Source organism: Anomaloglossus baeobatrachus, chromosome 6 (genome assembly GCF_048569485.1).
Source record: "Anomaloglossus baeobatrachus isolate aAnoBae1 chromosome 6, aAnoBae1.hap1, whole genome shotgun sequence".
In the NCBI taxonomy this organism is placed as follows: Eukaryota; Metazoa; Chordata; class Amphibia; order Anura; family Aromobatidae; genus Anomaloglossus; species Anomaloglossus baeobatrachus.
This window is the reverse complement of record NC_134358.1, coordinates 473,860,068-473,885,500: the sequence shown is the minus strand read 5'-3', so window position 1 is coordinate 473,885,500 and position 25,433 is coordinate 473,860,068. Positions and strand designations below refer to the sequence as shown.

The 25,433-nt window shown below is 55.4% G+C and overlaps 1 protein-coding gene across 2 annotated transcripts in view; it reads right to left on the bottom strand.

Annotated features, from left to right (window-relative positions):
* The window catches only part of HNRNPA2B1 (heterogeneous nuclear ribonucleoprotein A2/B1), an 84,454-nt gene that overhangs the window by 22,358 nt on the left and 36,663 nt on the right, over positions 1–25,433 (bottom strand). Inside the window, exons 9-11 of one of the 2 annotated variants that reach the window (XR_012724373.1) lie at positions 17,709–17,852; positions 12,326–12,420; positions 10,999–11,108 (exon numbers count right to left, since the gene is read on the bottom strand). Coding sequence is in view for 1 of the 2 variants with exons in the window: in XM_075315348.1 (XP_075171463.1) it covers positions 12,347–12,420; positions 17,709–17,852 (218 nt within the window). In the remaining variant the exon portion in view is untranslated. Of the gene's footprint in view, positions 1–10,998; positions 11,109–11,650; positions 12,159–12,325; positions 12,421–17,708; positions 17,853–25,433 lie in introns of those variants that run through there. The other variant, XM_075315348.1, reaches the window with a different exon arrangement.

Below are 25,433 nucleotides of genomic sequence, written 5' to 3'. Positions count from 1 at the left end.
CCTTGGGACAGTAAGTCTGGTCGGTCTGGCAGTGCCCACGGTTGGCCGACCGTGAGATGCCACAGATCCGGATACCACGCCCTCCTCGGCCAGTCTGGAGCGACGAGTATGACGCGGCTGCAGTCGGATCTGATCTTGCGTAGCACTCTGGGCAAGAGTGCCAGAGGTGGAAACACATAAGGGAGACGGAACTGCGACCAATCTTGCACTAGGGCGTCTGCTGCTAGAGCTCTTTGATCGCGAGACCGTGCCATGAAGGTTGGGACCTTGTTGTTGTGCCGGGACGCCATTAGGTCGACGTCCGGCCTTCCCCATCGGCGACAGATTTCCTGAAACACGTCCGGGTGAAGGGACCATTCCCCTGCGTCCATGCCCTGGCGACTGAGGAAGTCTGCTTCCCAGTTTTCTACGCCGGGGATGTGAACTGCGGATATGGTGGAGGCCGTGGCTTCCACCCACATCATAATGCGCCGGACTTCCTGGAAGGCTTGCCGACTGCGAGTCCCTCCTTGGTGATTGATGTATGCCACCGCTGTGGAGTTGTCCGATTGAATTCGGATCTGCTTCCCTTCCAGCCACTGCTGGAAGGCTAGTAGGGCAAGAAACACTGCTCTGATTTCCAGAACATTGATCTGAAGGCTGGACTCCTGCTGAGTCCACGTACCCTGAGCCCTGTGGTGGAGAAACACTGCTCCCCACCCTGACAGACTCGCGTCTGTCGTGACCACCGCCCAGGACGGTGGTAGGAAGGATCTTCCCTGTGATAATGAGGTGGAAAGGAGCCACCACTGCAGAGAGTCCTTGGCCGTCTGGGAAAGAGAGACTTTCCTGTCCAGGGATGTCGACTTCCCGTCCCATTGGCGGAGAATGTCCCATTGAAGTGGACGCAGATGAAACTGCGCAAACGGAACCGCCTCTATTGCCGCCACCATCTTCCCGAGGAAGTGCATGAGGCGTCTTAAGGAGTGCGACTGACTTTGAAGGAGAGCCTGCACCCCTGTCTGTAGTGACCGCTGCTTGCTCAGCGGAAGCTTCACTATCGCTGAGAGAGTATGAAACTCCATGCCAAGATACGTTAGTGATTGGGTCGGTGACAGATTTGACTTTGGGAAGTTGATGATCCACCCGAACGCCTGGAGAGTCTCCAGTGCAAAATTCAGGCTGAGTTGGCATGCCTCCTGAGAGGGTGCCTTGACCAGTAGATCGTCCAAGTAAGGGATCACAGAGTGTCCGTGAGAGTGCAAGACTGCTACCACTGCTGCCATGATCTTGGTGAACACCCGGGGGGCTGTCGCCAGACCAAATGGCAGAGCCACGAACTGAAGATGTTCGTCTCCTATCACGAAGCGCAGAAAGCGTTGGTGCTCCGTAGCAATCGGCACGTGGAGATAAGCATCTTTGATGTCTATTGATGCTAGGAAATCTCCTTGGGACATTGAGGCAATGACTGAGCGGAGGGATTCCATCCGGAACCGCCTGGCGTTCACATGCTTGTTGAGCAGTTTTAGGTCCAGAACAGGACGGAAGGAGCCGTCCTTTTTTGGAACCACAAAGAGATTGGAGTAAAATCCTCGCCCCCGTTCCAGAGGGGGGACAGGGATCACGACTCCTTCTGCTCTTAGAGAGTCCACCGCCTGCAGCAGGGCATCTGCTCGGTTGGGGTGTGGGGAGGTTCTGAAGAACCGAAGTGGAGGCCGAGAACTGAACTCGATTCTGTACCCGCGAGACAAAATGTCTGTTACCCACCGGTCTTTGACCTGTGACAGCCAAATGTCGCAAAAGCGGGAGAGCCTGCCACCGACCGAGGATGCGGAGGGAGGAGGCCGAAAGTCATGAGGTAGCCGCCTTGGAAGCGGTTCCTCCATTTGCTTTCCTGGGGCGTGAGTGAGCCCGCCAGGAATCTGAGCTCCCTTGTCCTTTCTGAGTCCCTTTGGACGAGGAGAATTGGGGCTTGCCCGAGCCTCGAAAGGACCGAAACCTCGACTGCCACTTTTTCTGTTGAGGTTTACTTGCTCTGGGCTGTGGTAAGGAAGAGTCCTTACCCTTGGACTGTTTTATGATTTCAGCCAATGGCTCACCAAACAGTCTGTCTCTAGATAATGGCAAGCTGGTTAAGCATTTTTTGGAACCAGCATCTGCTTTCCAGTCCTTTAACCATAAGGCTCTGCGCAAAACCACAGAATTGGCGGCCGCCATAGAGGTACGGCTCGTAGATTCTAGGACAGCATTGATAGCATAGGTCGCAAACGCAGACATTTGCGAAGTTAGGGACGCCACCTGTGGCACTGCTGGATGCATGATAGCATCCACCTGTGCTAAACCAGCTGAAATAGCTTGTAGTGCCCACACGGCCGCGAATGCTGGAGCAAACGACGCGCCGATAGCTTCATAGACAGATTTCAACCAAAGGTCCATCTGTCTGTCGTTGGCATCTTTAAGTGAAGCGCCATCCTCTACTGCGACTATGGATCTAGCCGCAAGCTTGGAAATTGGGGGATCCACCTTTGGGCACTGGGTCCAGCGTTTGGCCACTTCAGAGGGAAAAGGATAACGGGTATCCTTAGAACGTTTAGAGAAACGCTTGTCTGGATGAGCGTCGTGCTTCTGGATTGATTCTCTGAAGTCAGAGTGGTCCAAAAAAGCACTTAATTTACGCTTGGGATACAGGAAATGGAACTTCTCCTGCTGTGCAGCTGCCTCCTCTGCTGAAGGAGCTGGGGGAGAAGAAGGGAATTTTGTTACTTACCGTAAATTCCTTTTCTTCTAGCTCTTATTGGGAGACCCAGACGATTGGGGTATAGCTACTGCCCTCTGGAGGCCACACAAAGCACTACATTAAAAGTGCAAGGCCCCTCCCCCTCTGGCTATACCCCCCCCGTGGTATCACGGGTTCTCCAGTTTTAGTGCCAAAGCAAGAAGGAGGAAGCCAATAACTGGTTTAAACAAATTAACTCCGAATAACATCGGAGAACTGAAAAACCGTTCAACATGAACAACATGTGTACCCGCAAACAACAAAAAAACATCCCGAAGGACAACAGGGCGGGTGCTGGGTCTCCCAATAAGAGCTAGAAGAAAAGGAATTTACGGTAAGTAACAAAATTCCCTTCTTCTTCAGCGCTCTATTGGGAGACCCAGACGATTGGGACGTCCAAAAGCTGTCCCTGGGTGGGTAAATAAATACCTCATGTTAGAGCTGCAAAACAGCCCTCCCCTACGGGGGTGTCACTGCCGCCTGCAGGACTCTTCTACCTAAGCTGGCATCCGCCGAAGCATAGGTATGCACCTGATAATGCTTGGTGAAAGTGTGCAGACTGGACCAGGTAGCCGCCTGGCACACCTGTTGAGCCGAAGCCTGGTGACGTAATGCCCAGGACGCACCCACGGCTCTGGTGGAGTGGGCTTTTAGCCCTGAAGGAACCGGAAGCCCCGCAGAACGGTAGGCCTCTAGAATTGGTTCTTTGATCCATCGAGCCAGGGTGGCTTTAGAAGCCTGCAACCCCTTGCGCGGACCAGCGACAAGGACGAAAAGTGCATCGGCACGGCGTATGGGCGCCGTGCGGGAAATGTAGATTCTGAGTGCTCTCACCAGATCTAGCAAACGTAAGGCCTTTTCATACCGGTGAACCGGATGAGGGCAAAAAGAAGGCAAGGAAATATCCTGATTAAGATGAAAAGAGGATACGACCTTAGGAAGAAACTCCGGAATGGGGCGCAGCACAACCTTGTCCTGGTGGAACACCAGGAAGGGAGCCTTAGATGACAGAGCTGCCAGCTCAGACACTCGCCGAAGCGATGTGATCGCAACAAGAAACGCCACTTTCTGCGACAGCCGAGAAAAGGAAACTTCCTTCAGAGGCTCGAAGGGCGGCTTCTGGAGAGCAACTAGTACCCTGTTCAGATCCCATGGATCTAACGGTCGCTTGTACGGGGGCACAATATGACAGACCCCCTGCAGGAACGTGCGCACCTTAGGAAGACGTGCTAGACGCTTCTGAAAAAACACGGATAGTGCCGAAACTTGCCCTTTAAGGGAGCTGAGCGACAAGCCCTTTTCTAACCCCGATTGCAGGAAGGAAAGAAACTTGGGCAATGCAAATGGCCAGGGAGACACTCCCTGAGCAGAGCACCAGGACAAGAAAATCTTCCACGTTCTGTGGTAGATCTTAGCCGAATTCGACTTTCTAGCTTGTCTCATTGTGGCAACGACTCCCTGAGATAATCCAGCAGATGCTAGGATCCAGGACTCAATGGCCACACAGTCAGGTTCAGGGCCGCAGAATTCTGATGGAAAAACGGCCCTTGGGACAGTAAGTCTGGTCGGTCTGGCAGTGACCACGGTCGACCGATCGTGAGATGCCACAGATCCGGATACCACGACCTCCTCGGCCAGTCTGGAGCGACGAGTATGACGCGGCTGCACTCGGATCTGATCTTGCGTAGCACTCTGGGCAAGAGCGCCAGAGGCGGAAACACGTATGGGAGCTGAAACTGCGACCAATCTTGAACCAAGGCGTCTGCCGCCAGAGCTCTTTGATCGCGCGACCTCGCCATGAATGCCGGGACCTTGTTGTTGTGCCGGGATGCCATTAGGTCGACGTCCGGCACTCCCCAGCGGCGACAGATTTCCTGAAACACGTCCGGGTGAAGGGACCATTCCCCTGCGTCCATGCCCTGGCGACTGAGGAAGTCTGCTTCCCAGTTTTCTACGCCTGGGATGTGAACCGCGGATATGGTGGATGCTCTGTCCTCCACCCACATTAGAATGCGCCGGACTTCTTGGAAGGCTTGCCGACTGCGCGTCCCTCCTTGGTGGTTGATGTATGCCACCGCTGTGGAGTTGTCCGATTGGATTCGGATCTGCTTTCCTTCCAGCCACTGTTGGAAGGCCAGTAGAGCAAGATACACTGCTCTGATCTCCAGAACATTGATCTGAAGGGTGGACTCCTGCGGAGTCCACGTCCCCTGAGCCCTGTGGTGGAGAAATACTGCTCCCCACCCTGACAGACTCGCATCTGTCGTGACTACTGCCCAGGATGGGGGCAGGAAGGATCTTCCCTGAGACAATGAGGTGGGAAGGAGCCACCATTGTAGAGAGTCTTTGGCCGTCTGGGAAAGCGAGACTTTCCTGTCCAGGGACGTTGACTTCCCGTCCCATTGGCGGAGAATGTCCCATTGAAGTGGACGCAGATGAAACTGCGCAAAGGGAACTGCTTCCATGGCTGCCACCATCTTCCCTAGGAAATGCATGAGGCGCCGCAAGGGATGCAACTGGCCCTGCAGAAGAGATTGCACCCCTGTCTGTAGTGACCGCTGCTTGTCCAGCGGAAGCTTCACTATCGCTGCTAGAGTATGAAACTCCATGCCAAGATACGTTAGTGACTGAGTCGGTGATAGGATCGACTTTGGAAAGTTGATGATCCATCCGAAAGACTGTAGAGTCTCCAGCGTAGCATTCAGGCTGTGCTGACATGCCTCCTGAGAGGGAGCTTTGACCAATAAGTCGTCTAGGTAAGGGATCACCGAGTGTCCCTGAGAGTGCAAGACTGCTACCACCGCCACCATGACCTTGGTGAAGACCCGTGGGGCTGTCGCCAGACCAAATGGAAGAGCTACGAACTGAAAATGGTCGTCTCCTATCACAAAACGTAGAAAACGTTGATGTTCTGTAGCAATTGGCACGTGGAGATAAGCATCTTTGATGTCTATTGAGGCAAGGAAGTCTCCTCTGGACATTGAGGCAATGACAGAGCGGAGGGTTTCCATCCGGAACCTCCTGGCGTGCACATGTTTGTTGAGCCGTTTTAGGTCCAGAACAGGACGGAACGAGCCGTCCTTTTTTGGAACCACAAAGAGATTGGAGTAAAACCCTTGCCCTTGTTCCTGAGGAGGGACTGGGATAACCACTCCTTCCGCTTTTAGGGAGTCCACCGCCTGCAGCAGAGCATCTGCTCGGTCTGGACGTGGGGAGGTTCTGAAGAACCGAGCTGGAGGACGAGAATTGAACTCGATTCTGTACCCGCGAGACAAAATGTCCGTCACCCACCGGTCTTTGACCTGTGACATCCAAATGCCGGAAAAGCGGGAGAGCCTGCCCCCGACCGGCGATGCGGAGGGGGGGGGCTGGAAGTCATGAGGTAGCCGCTTTGGAAGCGGTACCTCCATTTGCTTTCTTGGGGCGTGTGTGAGTCCGCCACGAATCTGAGTTTCTTTGCGTCCTCTGAGTCCCTTTGGACGAGGTAAATGGTGTCTTGCCCGAACCTCGAAAGGACTGAAACCTCTGCTGCCACTTTTTCTGCTGAGGTTTGGATGTTCTGGGTTGTGGTAAAGAGGAGTCTTTACCCTTGGACTGCTTAATGATGTCAGCCAATGGCTCGCCAAACAGTCTATCTCTAGACAAAGGCAAACTGGTTAAACATTTTTTGGAACCAGCATCTGCTTTCCAGTCCTTTAACCACAAGGCTCTGCGCAAAACTACCGAATTGGCGGACGCCATTGAGGTGCGACTGGTAGATTCTAGGACCGCATTGATAGCGTAAGACGCAAACGCCGACATCTGCGTGGTAAGGTGCGCCACTTGCGGCACTGCTGGATGCATGATAGCATCCACTTTTGCTAAGCCAGCTGAAATAGCCTGGAGTGCCCATACGGCTGCGAATGCCGGAGCAAACGACGCGCCGATAGCTTCATAGACAGATTTTAACCAAAGGTCCATCTGTCTGTCATTGGCATCTTTAAGTGAAGCGCCATCCTCCACTGCAACTATGGATCTAGCTGCAAGTTTGGAAATCGGGGGGTCTACCTTTGGACACTGTGTCCAGCGCTTGACCACCTCAGGTGGGAAAGGGAAACGCGTATCTTTAGATCGTTTAGAGAAACGCCTTTCTGGGTGAGCGTCGTGCTTCTGGATTGATTCTCTGAAGTCAGAGTGATCTAACAAAGCACTCAATTTACGCTTGGGATAAAGGAAACGAAACTTTTCCTGCTCCGCAGCCGCCTCTTCTGCTGAAGGGGCTGGGGGAGAAATATCCAACAGCCTATTGATGGCTGAGATAAGGTCGTTTACCATGGCATCCCCATCCGGGGTATCCAGGTTGAGAGGGGTTCCAGGAGTGGATTCCTGATCACTCTCATCAGACACATCACAGGGAGACTGATTGCGCTGAGACCCTGAGCAGTGTGAAGACGTCGAGGGTCTTTCCCAGCGAGCTCGCTTAGGGTGGCTGGGGCCATCATCTGAGTCATAATCCTCGGCCTGTGAAGCCGGGGACCCCCCTGTGGGCTGGATACATTCCAAGTAAGGGGGACCTGAGGACAGAGGCCTCGCCGTGCCCAGGGACTGAACCCCATGCATAGATTGCAAGGTTTCAAGGATTTTTGCCATAGATACAGACATGTTATCTGCAAAAACTGCCAAGTCCGTCCCTGTCACCGGGGCAGAACTTACAAGCGTCTCAGCCTGGGTCGCTACCTCTCCCGACTCCGGCTGGCGAAGCAGCACCGGGTCGGAGCATTGCACACAATGGGGGTCATCGGAGCCTGCTGGTAGATTAGCCCCACATGCAGCACACGCAGTATACACAGCCCTTTTTGCCTTGGCCGCCTTGCGTTTTGAGGATGACATGTTGCTGCTTCCACAGAGCGATCTGGGATATGCAGCCAGAAGCGCACCTCACAGTGCAAGAAATACAATATCTATATATCTGTACCCAGTACACTGATACACAGTGAGGCACTAGAGGGACCAGCACAGAAAAATCGCTTACCGCCCGCTTAAAAAGCGGGTGTGTGGTCGCCAGATAGCCCCTAGTCCAGGTCTCCCAGAGCCTTGCGTCCTTCCTCCAGCCAGGCATGCATGTAATGGCTGCCGGCGTCTCGAGAGAGGAAGGGGGGCGGGCCCTGGGCGTTCCTGGCCAAGAGCGGGAAGCCTGCTTCCCTCTGTGCCAAGTGAGAGGGCTGGAGCATGTAAAACAGGCTCCAGCCCTCGTCGCTGCTAGCGAACAGCGTCTCTCCCCTACCCTGAATGACAGGGTGGGGGCGGGAACGAAACGGAGCTGCCGGCGTCCTAGGCCCAAAAAGCCGGGGACTAAATTTATAACCGCCGCCGCCGTAAAAGCGCGGACGGCGGATCCCCGGCGCACCACAAGTCACAGCAGCGCCGCCCGGTCCAGAGGGGGTCGGCGCTGCGTTCCCAAACACAAACAATCCCCCAGTAATCTGTAGGGACACCAACTCCACGTTGCGGTCCCCGGCGCACTACAACACCCAGCCAGCCCGGAGTGTGTCTGTGCCTGCCGGGGACACAGAGTACCTGTATGATGCAGGGCCTGTCCCTGATCGTACTCCTGCTCCGTCTCCATCAGGTTCTAATGGGTCTGTGGATGGAGCCCGGCATCAGAGCTGAGAGGCCGGCAGGATCCCACTTCCACAGAGCCCTACCAGGGGATGTGGAAGGAAAAACAGCATGTCAGGCTCCAGCCCTGTACCAGCAATAGGTACCTCAACCTTACAACACCATCCAGGGGTGAGAAGGGAGCATGCTGGGGACACTATATGTGTCCTCTTTTCTTCCATCCGAAACAGTCAGCAGCTACTGCTGACTAAAATCTGTGGAGCTATGCATGGAATGTCTGACCTCCTTCGCACACAAAGCTAAAACTGGAGAACCCGTGATACCACGGGGGGGGTATAGCCAGAGGGGGAGGGGCCTTGCACTTTTAATGTAGTGCTTTGTGTGGCCTCCAGAGGGCAGTAGCTATACCCCAATCGTCTGGGTCTCCCAATAGAGCGCTGAAGAAATATCCAACAGTCTATTAATCGCCGATATAAGGTCATTAACCATGGCGTCACCATCAGGGGCATCCAGATTGAGAGGGGCCTCAGGATTAGAATCCTGATCACCGTCCTCAGTCTCATCACAGAGAGACTCTTCTCGCTGAGACCCTGAGCAGTGTGATGACGTCGAGGGTCTCTCCCAGCGAGCTCGCTTAGGCTGCCTGGGACTGTCATCTGAGTCAGAGACTTCAGCTTGTGATGCTTGAGACCCCCTTGAAGTACGGATTAGTTCCAACTGAGGGGGACCAGAGAGCATAGCCACAGCAGTGTCCATGGTCTGAGGAACTGGCCTGGCCTGCAAGGTCTCCAGGATTTTTGTCATAGCCTCAGACATTTTATCAGCAAACACTGCAAAGTCTGTCCCCGTCACCGGGGCAGGGTTCACAGGCGTCTCTGCCTGGGCTACCACCACAATAGGCTCTGGCTGACGAAGTGCCACTGGGACTGAACATTGCACACAATGTGAATCATTGGAGCCTGCCGGTAGATCAGCCCCACATGCAGTACAAACAGTGCACACAGCCCGTGCCTTGGCAGCCTTGCGTTTTGCGGATGACATGTTGCTGCCTCCTCAGAGCAGTACAGGGTGTCCAGCCAAGAAGCGACCTTACAGTGCAACTAAATATATATATGGTACCAAGAAAAAAGTACACTAATATATCACTGAGGCACTAGTGGGGCCAGCACTACTGTGCAGCTTACCGCCCGCTTAGGAGCGGTGTGTGGTCGCCAGAAATCCCTCTAGTCTGGGTCTCCCAGAGCCTGCTGCCTTTCCCCAGCCAGATCGCATGTGTAATGGCTGCCGGCGTCCTTGTGGAGAGGGGGGGCGGGCCCTGGGCGTACACCGACGAAGAGCGGGAAGTCTGCTTCCCCCTGTGCCTAGTGAGAGGGCTGGAGCATGTAAATAAAGCTCCAGCCCTCGGCGCTGCCATTGAGCAGCGTCTCTCCCCTACCCTGATTGACAGGGTGGGGGCGGGAACGAAGCGGCGCTAGGCCGCAGAAGCCGGGGGCTAAAGTTAGAAGCGCCGCCGCCGTAAAAGCGCGGTCGGCGCAAAGCCCCCGGCGCACCACAAGTCGCAGCTGCGCCGCCGCTCCAGGAGCGGTCGGCGCAGTAGTTCCCAACACACAACGTCACTCAGCAAAGCTGCAGTGACCTAACCCCCAGCGTACAGCGCCACTGTCCCCGGCGCACTACAACGCTCAGCAAGCCCTGAGAGTGTCCGTGCCTGCCGGGGACACAGAGTACCTGAAAGTTGCAGGGCCATGTCCCTGAACGGCACTCCCGCTCCCAATCCAGCAGGTTCTATGGGTCTGTGGATGGAGCCCGGCCCCAGGGCTTGGGGGCCGGCAAGATCCCACTTCCACAGAGCCCTCCAGGGGATGTGGAAGGAAAACAGCATGTGGGCTCCAGCCTCTGTACCAGCAATAGGTACCTCAACCTTACAAGCACCACCGCGGGTGAGAAGGGAGCATGCTGGGGGCCCTATATGGGCCCTCTTTTCTTCCATCCGATAGAGCCAGCAGCTACTGCTGACTACAAACAGTGGAGCTATGCGTGGATGTCTGACCTCCTTCGCACAAAGCAGAAAACTGGTGAGCCAGTGATCCCACTGGGGGTGTATAGCCAGAAGGGGAGGGGCCTTACACTTTTTAGTGTAATTGCTTTGTGTGGCCTCCGGAGGCAGTGCTATACACCCAATCGTCTGGGTCTTCCAATAGAGCGCCGAAGAAAACCCATTTAACGACCATGCAGTTATACATAAAAATATTAGATCACAGTTCAACTATTAACAATCGATCTGCTTTCACCCTGTCATTTGCAAACCATGTTCGCATATTTACATACCTGTTAGCCACAAAGTGTAATCTCCACTTAAAAGGTCATGTAATTGTGCTGGGGATTTACCAGTGAAACCTTGCAGCCATTAATGGAGACATTACCATATGCACCATGAGTAAGCAGCAGTTTTACGCTATCATGCTTAGCATCACACCAAGCAGGTGTGTCTCAGATGCTTAGGCTTCAAGGGAGTTACCATTGGAAATCATGCACCTCACTTAACATGGTGAGCCAATGCAGGGTCCAAGTGCACGAGGCTATTAAAAATTGCATGCTGAAAACATTGTGTTCCCCAATGAGGCGTCAGAGAAACATTAATTTACCTGCGACAGCCTGTAATTCCAGAATTTGGGCCGCATTCAGATGTATACTATTCCACTGGCTGAGACATAGGTCAGTCTGTGTAAACTGGTTGTCCATTTTCAAGCCACTGCTAGAATTCCAGCAAAAGAAAAACCGAACTAAGAATTTTGCAATTGGTTATATTAGATTTTAAAAATGAGAAATGGTTAAAAGCTAAAACATTAACTATACTGTAAACTCAATCATCTGTTTAAATAAAAGAAAATAGGATCTTACCTACAGAGGTTTAACTGAAGCTTAGCACTACTTTGCTCTACCCCCTCAGCTTTCGCAGACATCCTTAATCTAGTGTAGCACAAACTTTTTTCCAGAACTTTAGCTCAGTGTATAAAGACTGAACTTAGAAGTCGCTCTCAAGGCTTCTCTTGTACTAGACCTGTGTCTCTGGGTTGAGTACCTCGCAGGAAATATCGCCTTTTACTTGCCATGGAAGAAGCAGCTGCATCTAAAAGATCTAAACAGGAGCTTCTCTTTGCAGAGATCCCCTTCGTTATCTAAATACTTTTCTCCTTAAGACTTGCAAAACACAAACACTGAACAGAAAGGGAACACGATACTCATGGCTATTCCTGTCCTTGTGGCATGACAAAAGGCATACATCTATAGACAAGATTTCCTTTCGAATTATTTTATTAAATGAAAGTGTACAACAGCTTAACTATACACACACTGAAACTTTAAAGGGAAAATGAAGTCTCAAATTACACCATGATCCTGGCTAGTTTTGAACTGTTCAGAAATCTTAAAAAAAGGTTCACGTTACTTGGAACTTAAAAAATGAACATTATCAAAATGGAATGCTGCTGCACTCTTTACAAAGACCACTACAAAGAAACAATTAAAAACCTAGTAAACTGTCTCAAAGGCAGATTTTAAAGTCCTTCCTCCATTGTAAGGTAAAGTAATTAAATATATTCCAATCCATTCACAAAATGGCTCTCTGCATCTGCTCTGGTGTCTTCTGTCATATCACTGCATGTTCTATGCATGACTGAGATAATGACTCCTTAAAACTTTGTAATCTCGAAAAACTTTGTAATCTCGAAAAACTTTGTAATCTCGATAACCTGCAGCTGCGTTACCTCTGGGCTCTCATCCTCTCCTATTTATACAGTGAAGCCTGTTTCAACAGAAGTAAAGAGTAAAAAGAATAGGTTATGATATGATCCATCTAGCCAAGTAAAAGACAATACTATCCTGATAAGCTTAGCCTGTAGCTAACTGAATGTGTTTATATGAAAAAAAATAAAATTACAGCTACAGTGCCCAGTGAGAAACCTGGCTTACCCAGAAGGCTATTATGGAAAGTTAGTAGCGATTTCTCCCTCCATATCCACCGCTGCTTCCTCCGCCTCCACCTCCACCTCCAGGACCATAGTTTCCTAGAATATGATTATAACACTTAAAAAGGAGTTGTCCGACAAACTCAAAAATTTTTGTTAAGCTAATCTGTGCTGTATTGTCATAAAACACCCCTACATTGTTATTTTTTGTTTTCTAACTTTTGTTCCTCTTGAATTATCATTTTATTCCCTGCAGCTCTTTGTTTACATTCAGCTCCAGCACTGACCACTTCCTGTGCTAAACCTCAGTCACAGCTGTCACCGCCCGGCCCCTGTGTCCAGCCCCGCCCCCTGCACACACACATTCCATTCCGTATTCTGCCCAGCACTGACCTGTTATCACTACAGCATTGGAAATAACAGCCCCACATCGGGCTCTGCACACCCCCCCCCCCACCACACCACATCGGGCTCTGCACCCCACACACCCCCTCCCCCCCCACATCGGGCTCTGCACCCCCTCCCCCCCCACATCGGGCTCTGCACCCCCTCCCCCCCCACATCGGGCTCTGCACCCCCTCCCCCCCCACATCGGGCTCTGCACCCCCTCCCCCCCCCACATCGGGCTCTGCACCCCCTCCCCCCCCCACATCGGGCTCTGCACCCCCCCCCCCCCCCGCCCCACCCCATCTGGCTCTGCACCCCCCCCCCCCGCCCCACCCCATCTGGCTCTGCACCCCCCCCCCCCCCACATCTGGCTCTGCGCCCCCCCCCCCCCCATCTGGCTCTGCGCCGCCCCCCCCCACATCTGGCTCTGCGCACCCTCCCCCCCCACATCGGGCTCTGCACCCCCTCCCCCCCCACATCGGGCTCTGCACCCCCCCCCCCCACATCGGGCTCTGCGCACCCCCCCCCCCCACATCTGGCTCTGCGCACCCCCCCCCCCCACATCTGGCTCTGCGCACCCCCCCCCCCACATCTGGCTCTGCGCACCCCCCCCCCCCCCCCACATCTGGCTCTGCGCACCCCCCCCCCCACATCTGGCTCTGCGCACCCCCCCCCCACATCTGGCTCTGCGCACCCCCCCCATCTGGCTCTGCACCCGCACCCCCCCATCTGGCTCTGCACACCCCCCCCCCCACCCCATCTGGCTCTGCACACCCCCCCCCCCCACCCCATCTGGCTCTGCACACCCCCCCCCCACCCCATCTGGCTCTGCACACCCCCCCCCCCCCATCTGGCTCTGCGCGCACCCCCCCCCCCCATCTGGCTCTGCGCACCCCCCCCATCTGGCTCTGCACCCGCACCCCCCCCCATCTGGCTCTGCACCCGCACCCCCCCATCTGGCTCTGCACCCGCACCCCCCCATCTGGCTCTGCACACCCCCCCCCCCACCCCATCTGGCTCTGCACACCCCCCCCCCCCACCCCATCTGGCTCTGCACACCCCCCCCCCCCACCCCACCCGGCTCTGCACACCCCCCCCCCACCACATCTGGCTCTGCACACCCCCCCCCCCACCACATCTGGCTCTGCGCACCCCCCCCCCACCACCACATCTGGCTCTGCGCACCCCCCCACCACCACATCTGGCTCTGCGCACCCCCCACCACCACATCTGGCTCTGCGCACCCCCCACCACCACATCTGGCTCTGCGCACCCCCCCCCCCACCACCACATCTGGCTCTGCGCACCCCCCCACCACCACATCTGGCTCTGCGCACCCCCCCACCACCACATCTGGCTCTGCGCACCCCCCACCACCACATCTGAATCTGCGCACCCCCCACCACCACATCTGGCTCTGCGCACCCCCCCACCACCACATCTGGCTCTGCGCACCCCCCCCCCACCACCACATCTGGCTCTGCGCACCCCCCCCCCACCACCACATCTGGCTCTGCGCACCCCCCCCCCCCCACCACCACATCTGGCTCTGCGCACCCCCCCCCCCCACCACCACATCTGGCTCTGCGCACCCCCCCCCCCACCACCACATCTGGCTCTGCGCACCCCCCCCCCACCACCACATCTGGCTCTGCGCACCCCCCCCCCCCACCCCATCTGGCTCTGCACACCCCCCCCCCCCACCCCATCTGGCTCTGCACACCCCCCCCCCCCACCCCATCTGGCTCTGCACACCCCCCCCCCCCACCCGGCTCTGCACACCCCCCCCCCCCCCCACCACATCTGGCTCTGCGCACCCCCCCCCCCCACCACCACATCTGGCTCTGCGCACCCCCCCCACCACCACATCTGGCTCTGCGCACCCCCCCACCACCACATCTGGCTCTGCGCACCCCCCCCCCCACCACCACATCTGGCTCTGCGCACCCCCCACCACCACATCTGGCTCTGCGCACCCCCCCACCACCACATCTGGCTCTGCGCACCCCCCACCACCACATCTGAATCTGCGCACCCCCCACCACCACATCTGGCTCTGCGCACCCCCCCCACCACCACATCTGGCTCTGCGCACCCCCCCCCCACCACCACATCTGGCTCTGCGCACCCCCCCCCCACCACCACATCTGGCTCTGCGCACCCCCCCCCCCCACCACCACATCTGGCTCTGCGCACCCCCCCCCCCACCACCACATCTGGCTCTGCGCACCCCCCCCCCCACCACCACATCTGGCTCTGCGCACCCCCCCCCCCACCACCACATCTGGCTCTGCGCACCCCCCCCCCCCACCACCACATCTGGCTCTGCGCACCCCCACCACCACCACATCTGGCTCTGCGCACCCCCCACCACCACATCTGGCTCTGCGCACCCCCCACCACCACATCTGGCTCTGCGCACCCCCCACCACCACATCTGGCTCTGCGCACCCCCCACCACCACATCTGGCTCTGCGCACCCCACCACCACCCCCACCCCATCTGGCTCTGCACCACCACCACATCGGGCTCTGCACCCCCCCGCCTCACCCCATCTGGCTCTGCACCCCCCCCCCCCCCCCCACATCTGGCTCTGCTCTGCACACCCCCCCATCTGGCTCCGCAACCCCACCACCACCACCCCATCTGGCTCTGCACACCCCCCCCATCTGGCTCCGCAACCCCACCACCCCATCTGGCTCTGCGCACCCCCCCCACCACCACATCTGGCTCTGCGCACCCCCCACCACCACATCTGGCTCTGCAACCCCACCACCACCCCATCTGGCTCTGCACCACCACCACATCGGGCTCTGCGCACCCTCCCCCCCACATCGGGCTCTGCGCACCCTCCCCCCCACATCGGGCTCTGCGCACCCCCCCACATCGGGCTCTGCGCCCGCACCCCCCCATCTGGCTCTGCAGCCGCACCACCCCATCTGGCTCTGCACCCCACCCCATCTGGCTCTGCACACCCCCCCACCCCACCCGGCTCTGCACACCCCCCCCCCCCCCACCCGGCTCTGCACACCCCCCCCCACCCCATCTGGCTCTGCACACCCCACCCCACCCGGCTCTGCACACCCCCCCCCCCCACCACATCTGGCTCTGCGCACCCCCCCACCACATCTGGCTCTGCGCACCCCCCACCACCACCACATCTGGCTCTGCGCACCCCCCACCACCACCACATCTGGCTCTGCGCACCCCCCCCCCCACCACATCTGGCTCTGCGCACCCCCCCCACCACATCTGGCTCTGCGCACCCCCCCCCCCCACCACATCTGGCTCTGCGCACCCCCCCCCCCCCCCCCACCAGGCTCTGCGCACCCCCCCCCCCCCCCACCCCCACCAGGCTCTGCGCACCCCCCCACCACCACCACCACATCTGGCTCTGCGCACCCCCCACCACCACATCTGGCTCTGCGCACCCCCCCACCACCACATCTGGCTCTGCGCACCCCCCACCACCACATCTGGCTCTGCGCACCCCCCCACCACCACATCTGGCTCTGCGCACCCCCACATCTGGCTCTGCAACCCCACCACCACCCCCACCCCATCTGGCTCTGCACCACCACCACATCGGGCTCTGCACCCCCCCGCCTCACCCCATCTGGCTCTGCACCCCCCCCCCCCCCCCATCTGGCTCCGCAACCCCACCACCACCACCCCATCTGGCTCTGCGCACACCCCCCCCCCCCCCACCTGGCTCTACACACCCCCCCGCCACATCTGGCTTTGCACCACTACCACCACACACACACACACACACACACACACACACACACACACACACACACACACACACACACGGCTCTGCAACCCTCCCCCCCCAACTACACACTGCGTTCTGTACCGAGCCCCCCCCCCCATCGTTCTGCAACGACCCCTATACCCGCATAGGGAACACATGTAGGGAGTGCATACTTACCCGTCCTCGGTCCCCGCCGCTCCTGCACATTCGTCCGCTGTCTGGTCTGGACATATCAGCACAGTAGTGACGTCACCGCTGTCCTGAACTGTCAGACACAGACAGTGATGAGAAGAAGCGCTCCCTCTCATCAGCGCTTTCAAATATATCGGCATCTGTGATGCTGGTACATTTGAAATGCACGATCCTGAGCAGGGGGCCCGGTTCTGGCGGCGACACCGTGGGCAGCCGCCTCCAGGCCCCTCCCCTCAGCTCACGGGTCCACAGCAGTGCCGGGGGAGGTACGGGTGCGGGGGAATGTGTGGGAGGGTGCATAGAAGGGGGCGGGGACTCACGCACTGTACCAGCCCAGCAAGGCGGCAACATGCTGTTCCCAGATTTGCATGTCAACATAGTCCTGCCCATGTTGACATGAAATGACCGGAAGCAGCAAAATCGTGGCAGGAGCGGTCACATGACCACTCTGAGCCGGGGGAGAGGGGCTGATAGCAGGGCAGGTAAGTGGTCACTATCTACTTACCTGCCCCAATGTTGCCCAATAGGGAAATAAAAAAAAAAAAAAAAAGTCAAAATAAGCCATATAACCCCTTTAACCTCTCTAAAATACTGACATACATGGGCAGCAATACAATACATCTGCCCGGAAAAAAAAAAACAAAAAAAAAACAAAACAGAAGTCTTCATCAGTGGGTCTAGGTACCAGTAGACAATCACTGATCAATTAACTGATGTTAAGTGATGGGGCCCAAGTGTTCAGCCCCTTTTGTCGGTCCTCAATAAGGATGATTTAACTGTGCACAGATCCAATTTCCATGAGTCAATTCACCAATAACCCCATCCAAGGGGAGCAGAAGAGGCACATCCCAGATAAGTTATCTATAATCCCAAAAAGGAAACCATGCCTGGCCGGCCACTCTCAAAACTAATGGCAGATTACAGAAATGTGTATAGTCTGCTACACACAGGAAGCCAAAGCTAACAGCCACGCCCCTCTGGTCTATACTAGAGGGTGACAAGCAAGAGACAGATCTCTAAGTGGTGCCAATCACAAATGTTTGCAGCTTACCGCCACCATATGGTCCGCCCATGCTCCTGCTGCCACCGAAGTTACCGCCGCTCTTCATTGGGCCGTAATTTGATGATTGTTGGTTGTAGTTTCCAAACTCATTATAGCTTCCTCCACCGCCGCCACCACCACCACCGTAATTTCCTAAGGCGACAAATCAGATGTAAGCAAAGTTTAATTTGCAGAGACATTACTTACACAAGAAGAAGGGAATTTTGTTTACTTACCGTAAATTCCTTTTCTTCTAGCTCTAATTGGGAGACCCAGACAATTGGGGTGTATAGGCTATGCCTCCGGAGCCCGCACAAAGTATTACACTCAAAAGTGTTAAGCCCCTCCCCTTCTGCCTATACACCCCCCGTGCTCCCACGGGCTCCTCAGTTTGGGTGCAAAAGCAAGAAGGAGGAAAAAATTATAAACTGATTTAAAGTAGATTCAATCCGAAGGAATATCGGAGAACTGAAACCATTCAACATGAACAACATGTGTACACAAAAAAACAGGGGCGGGTGCTGGGTCTCCCAATTAGAGCTAGAAGAAAAGGAATTTACGGTAAGTAAACAAAATTCCCTTCTTCTTTGTCGCTCTATTGGGAGACCCAGACAATTGGGATGTCCAAAAGCAATCCCTGGGTGGGTAAAATAATACCTCATAATAGAGCCGTAAAACGGCCCCTTCCTACAGGTGGGCAACCGCCACCTGAAGGACTCGTCTGCCTATGCTGGCATCCGCCGAAGCATAGGTATGCACCTGATAGTGTTTCGTGAAAGTGTGCAGGCTCGACCAGGTAGCCGCCTGACACACCTGCTGAGCCGTAGCCTGGTGCCTCAACGCCCAGGAGGCGCCCACGGCTCTGGTAGAATGGGCCTTCAGCCCTGAGGGAACCGGAAGCCCAGCCGAACAGTAGGCTTCGAGAATTGGCTCCTTGATCCACCGAGCCAAGGTTGATTTGGAAGCCTGTGACCCTTTACGCTGGCCAGCGACAAGGACAAAGAGTGCATCCGAGCGGCGCAGGGGCGCCGTACGAGAAAAGTAGAGTCTGAGTGCTCTCACCAGATCTAACAAGTGCAAATCCTTTTCACATTGGTGAACTGGATGAGGACAAAAAGAAGGTAAGGAGATATCCTGATTGAGATGAAAGGGGGATACCACCTTAGGGAGAAATTCCGGAACCGGACGCCGAACCACCTTGTCCTGGTGAAAAACCAGGAAAAGGGGCTTTGCATGACAGCGCTGCTAGCTCAGACACTCTCCGAAGTGAAGTGACTGCTACTAGAAAAACCACTTTCTGCGAAAGGCGTGAGAGAGAAATATCTCTCATTGGCTCGAATGGTGGTTTCTTGAAGAACCAGCAGCACCCTGTTCAGATCCCAAGGTTCTAACGGCCGCTTGTAAGGAGGAACGATGTGACAAACCCCCTGCAGGAACGTGCGTACCTGTGGAAGTCTGGCTAGGCGCTTCTGGAAAAACACAGAGCGCTGAGACTTGTCCCTTAAGGGAGCCGAGCGACAAACCCTTTTCCAGTCCAGATTGAAGGAAGGACAGAAAAGTGAGCAAGGCAAAAGGCCAGGGAGAAAAACCCTGATCAGAGCACCGCGACAGGAAAATTTTCCACGTCCTGTGGTAGATCTTGGTGGACGTTGGTTTCCTAGTCTGTCTCATAGTGGCAATGACGTCTTGAGATAACCCTGAAGACGCTAGGATCCAGGACTCAATGGCCACACAGTCAGGTTGAGGGCCGCAGGATTCAGAGGAAAAACGGCCCTTGAGATAGCAAGTCTGGTCGGTCTGGTAGTGCCCACGGTTGACCGACCGTGAGATGCCACAGATCCGGGTCCCACGACCGCCTCGGCCAGTCTGTAGCGACGAGGATGACGCGGCGGCAGACGGCCCTGATCTTGCGTAACACTCTGGGCAACAGTGCCAGCGGAGGAAACACATAAGGGAGCTGAAACTGCGACCAGTCCTGAACTAAGGCATCTGCCGCCAGAGCTCTGGGATCTTGAGACCGTGCCATGAACGTTGGTACCGTGTTGTTGTGCCGGGACGCCATGAGGTTGACGTCCGGCACCCCCAGCGGCAACAGATCTCCTGAAACACGTCCGGGTGAAGGGACCATTTCCCTGCGTCCATGCCCTGGCGACTGAGATAATCTGCTTCCCAGTTTTCCACGCCTGGAAGTGAACTGCAGAGATGGTGGAGACCGTGGCTTCCACCCACATCAAGATCCGCCGGACTTCCTGGAAGGCTTGCCGACTGCGTGTGCCGCCTTGGTGGTTGATGTATGCCACCGCTGTGGAATTGTCCGACTGAATTCTGATTTGCTTGCTTTCCAGCCACTGCTGGAACGCTTTCAGGGCAAGATATACTGCCCGTATATCCAGAACATTGATCTGAAGCGAGGACTCTTGCTGGGTCCACGTACCCTGAGCCTTGTGGTGGAGAAAAACCGCTCCCCACCCTGACAGACTCGCGTCCGTCGTAACCACCTCCCAGGATGGGGGTAGGAAGGATTTCCCCTTCGATAATGAAGTGGGAAGAAGCCACCACCGAAGGGAAGCTTTGGTTGCCTGAGAGAGGGAGACGTTCCTGTCGATGGACGTCGGCTTCCTGTCCCATTTGCGTAGGATGTCCCATTGAAGAGGACGCAGGTGAAACTGCGCGAAAGGAACTGCCTCCATTGCTGCCACCATCTTCCCCAGGAAGTGCATGAGGCGCCTCAAGGGGTGTGACTGGCCTTGAAGGAGAGATTGTACCCCTGTCTGTAGTGACCGCTGCTTGATCAGCGGAAGCTTCACTATCGCTGAGAGGGTATGAAAACTCCATGCCAAGGTATGTGAGCGATTGGGCCGGTGTCAGATTTGACTTTGGAAAATTGATGATCCACCCGAAACTCTGGAGAGTCTCCAGGGTAGCGTCGAGGCTGTGTTGGCATGCCTCTTGAGAGGGTGCCTTGATCAGCAGATCGTCCAAGTAAGGGATCACCGAGTGACCCTGAGAGTGGAGGACCGCTACCACAGTAGTCATAACCTTGGTGAAAACCCGTGGGGCTGTTGCCAGGCCGAACGGCAGTGCCACGAACTGCAGGTGTTCGTTTTCATGGCGACGCGCAAGAAGCGCTGGTGCTCTGAAGCAATCGGTACGTGGAGATAAGCATCTTTGATATCGATCGATGCAAGGAAATCTCCTTGGGACATTGAGGCGATGACAGAGCGCATGGATTCCATCCGGAACCGCCTGGTCGTTACGTGTTTGTTGAGAAGTTTCAGGTCCAGGACAGGACGGAAGGACCCGTCCTTCTTTGGGACCACAAACAAGTTGGAGTAAAAACCTTGGCCCTGTTGCTGAAGAGGAACAGGGATCACCACTCCTTCCCTGAAGAATCGAGTCGGGGGACGAGAGGTGAACTCTATGTTGTAACCGTGAGACAGAATGTCTCTCACCCAACGGTCTTTTACCCGTTGCTGCCAGGCGTCGCAAAAGCGGGAGAGCCTGCCACCGACCGAAGATGCGGAGTGAGGAGGCCGAAAGTCATGAGGAAGCCGCTTTGGTAGCGGCATCTCCGGTGGCCTTTTTAGGACGTGACTTAGACTGCCATGCGTCAGAGTTCCTTTGATCTTTCTGAGGCCTTTTGGACGAGAATTGGGACCTGCCCGCGCCCCGAAAGGACCGACAGCTCGACTGCCCCTTCCTCTGTTGGGGTATGTTCGGTTTGGGCTGGGGTAAGGATGTATCCTTTCCCTTGGATTTTTTGATGATTTCATCCGAACGCTCGCCAAACAATCGGTCGCCAGAAATTGGCAAACTGGTTAATCGCTTTTTGGAAACAGAATCTGCCTTCCATTCCCGTAGCCACAAGGCCCTGCGGAGTACCACCGAATTGGCGGCTGCAACCGCCGTACGGCTCTCAGAGTCCGGGACAGCATTAATAGCGTAAGACGCAAATGCCGACGTCTGAGTGGTTATGGACGCCACCTGTGGCGCGGACGTGCGTATGGCTGCGTCAATTTGCGCTTGACCTGCTGAGATAGCTTGTAGCGCCCATACGGCTGCGAACGCTGGGGCAAAAGAAGCGCAGATCGCCTCATAGATGGATTTCAACCAGAGTTCCATCTGCCTGTCAGTGGCATCTTCGAGTGAAGTATCTTCCACTGCAAGTATGGATGTAGCTACCAGTCTGGAGATTGGAGGATCCACTTTGGGACACTGAGCCCAACTTTTGACCACGTCAGGGGGAAAGGGATAACGTGTATCCTTAAGGCGCTTAGAAAAAACGCTTATCTGGACAAGCATGGTGATTCTGGACTGCCTCTCTGAAATCAGAGTGGTCCAGAAACATACTCGGTGTACGCTTGGGAAACCTGAAACGGAATTTCTCCTGCTGAGAAGCTGACTCCTCCACCGGAGGAGCTGAGGGAGAAATATCCAACATACGATTGATGGACGCAATAAGGTCGTTCACTATGGCGTCCCCGTCCGGAGTATCAAGATTGAGAGCGGCCTCAGGATCAGAATCCTGATCAGCTGTCTCCGCATCATCAACCAGAGATTCCCCCCTCTGAGACCCTGCACAATATGATGTCCAGGGAAAATCTAAGCGAGCTCACTTAGTCGGTCGGGGGCTGGGGTCTGTGTCAGAACCCTCAGCCTGGGGTCCATGAGATACCCCTGGAGGACATTGTTGGTCTAGCTGAGGTGGGCCAGGGAACAAAGATTCAACAGAGTCCCTGTGCTGAGATACCGGCCTGGACTGCAAGGCTTCTAGTATCTTAGCCATAGTCTCAGAGAGTTTTGCAAACTCCGTCCCCGTCACCTGAACAGTGTTAGCAGGTGGCTCCCCCTGGGCCCCTCTTATCAGAGGCTCCGGCTGAGTAGGTGCCACAGGGGCCGAACAGCGCACACAATGAGGGTCAGTGGACCCTGCCGGTAGCGGGGTCGTACATGCGGCGCAGGCAACATAATAAGCCTGTGTTTTGGCACCCCTGCCTTTCGTGGGCGCCATGCTATTATCTTCCCTGAGTAACACAATAGGGTAAATAGCCAGAAATCAGCTGTGCACCATACAGTGTAAAACATATACCATAAACATATAATGTTACACTACAGCACAATGGGGCTAGCAACACAGGTGCTGCCTACCACCCGCCTAACGCGGTTGTGAGGCCACCAGAGTCCCTGCCTGGGTCTCCCAGACTTTGTCCCCCTCTGCAGCGTCCGAGGCGCTGACAGGAATGGCTGCCGGCGTGCTGAGGAGAGGAGGGAGCCGTGGGCGTGACCCAGAAAGTGCGGGAACAGGTGCCCGCACTGTGCACAGTGAGAGGGGTGGAGTATGCAAAGCATGCTCCAGCCCTCAGTGCTGCTCGTTCTGTGCAGAGTCCCGCCCTTCCCCTGCCTGACAGGGCTGTGGGCGGGAGGAAAGGAAACTAGGCCGCAAAAAGCCGGGGACTCTAGTAATAAACGCGGCCGCCGTAAAAGCGCGGCCGGCGTGAAAGTCCCTGGTGCACTACAAGTCCCAGCCGCGCCGCAGTGTTCCGTGGCAGCGGCGGTCAGCGCGGCAGTCCCTATACATAAACACACTCAGCAACGCTGAGTGTGTAATGGCACATTTCAACCCGGTCAGCGCCGCAGCCCGGTGCACTAGCACACCCAGCAAAGCTGAAGTGTGCTGTGCGCGGTCCCCATAGGGATACAGAGTACCTCCACGTAGCAGGGCCATGTCCCTGAACGGTACCCGGCTCCGATCCAGCAGGCTCCACAGGAGTTGTGGACGAAGCACGGTCTCAGTGCCTGGAGACCGATAGGATCCCACTTCACCCAGAGCCCTGAGGGGGATGGGGAAGGAAAACAGCATGTGGGCTCCAGCCTCCGTACCCGCAATGGATACCTCAACCTTACAACACCACCGACAAGAGTGGGGTGAGAAGGGAGCATGCTGGGGGCTCTATATGGGCCCACTTTTCTTCCATCCGACATGGTCAGCAGCTGCTGCTGACCAATCTGTGGAGCTGTGCGTGCGTGTCTGACCTCCTTCGCACAAAGCAAAAAACTGAGGAGCCCGTGGGAGCACGGGGGGTGTATAGGCAGAAGGGGAGGGGCTTTACACTTGAGTGTAATACTTTGTGCGGCCTCCGGAGGCATAGCCTATACACCCCAATTGTCTGGGTCTCCCAATAGAGCGACAAAGAAAATAGGTTTTCTCCTGTCAGTCTGCATGATCCTGACAAAATCATGCAGAAATTACATTCTCCAATTTGAGGTCTGGGCTTAAGAGGGATTGTCCACTACTATTTCAAACCCTTCTGATTCCACATTTCACCCAGGTAAAATTAAAAAGCCTATACTCGCCTCTGCAGCCTGCGTGGTTCCAGAGTGTCCACGTTATGTTGTGATGTCAAGAGAGCCCTGCGTTTTATCAGTGCTTGCTTCCGTCTCCCTGTCTTCAGACAAATGAGTTAATCAACAGGAAGGAAGTGCAGCAGCAGCCACTCACTTATTGTTGATTGCTCCTGTGGCCAAAAGGCAGACAGAAACCTGTGCTGATTAGAAGCGGGGGGATATCTGTGAGCTGGAAGAAACGTGGAATCAGAAGGGGGTTGTCCTTGTAGTAGCTAGTTGTGTGACAAGAGGAAGTCGTACAAAACGCGCGTCACGGTGGAGGGGCACCTTGACTACAGTATAGACCTAGACTGGATTATTCAAGAGGTAATCTATTCAGTTATATTTCTATTTGCACCAGAATAAAGCTTTAGAGTCATTTAATTAGTTGAGACACACATTCATATTTAGCCACTGGGATGAAGGGAATTTTGTTACTTACCGTAAATTCCTTTTCTTCTAGCTCTTATTGGGAGACCCAGACGATTGGGGTATAGCTACTGCCTCCGGAGGCCACACAAAGCACTACACTAAAAAGTGCTAGGCCCCTCCCCTTCTGGCTATACCCCCCCGTGGTATCACGGGTTCTCCAGTTTTAGTGCCAAAGCAAGAAGGAGGAAAGCCAATAACTGGTTTAAACAAATTAACTCCGAGTAACATCGGAGAACTGAAAAACCGTTCAACATGAACAACATGTGTACCCGCAAACAACAAAAAAATCCCGAAGGACAACAGGGCGGGTGCTGGGTCTCCCAATAAGAGCTAGAAGAAAAGGAATTTACGGTAACAAAATTCCCTTCTTCTTCAGCGCTCTATTGGGAGACCCAGACGATTGGGACGTCCAAAAGCTGTCCCTGGGTGGGTAAAGAAATACCGCATGTTAGAGCTGCAAAACAGCCCTCCCCTACGGGGGTGTCACTGCCGCCTGCAGGACTCTTCCACCTAAGCTGGCGTCCGCCGAAGCATAGGTATGCACCTGATAATGCTTGATGAAAGTGTGCAGACTGGACCAGGTAGCTGCCTGGCACACTTGTTGAGCCGAAGCCTGGTGTCGTAATGCCCAGGACGCACCCACGGCTCTGGGTGAGTGGGCTTTTAGCCCTGAAGGAACCGGAAGCCCCGCAGAACGGTAGGCCTCTACAATTGGTTCTTTGATCCATCGAGCCAGGGTGGCTTTAGAAGCCTGCAACCCCTTGCGCGGACCAGCGACAAGGACAAAAAATGCATCGGAACGGCGCATGGGCGCCGTGCGGGAAAAGTAGATTCTGAGTGCTCTCACCAGATCTAACAAACGTAAGTCCTTTCCATACCGGTGAACCGGATGAGGACAAAAGGAAGGCAAGGATATAT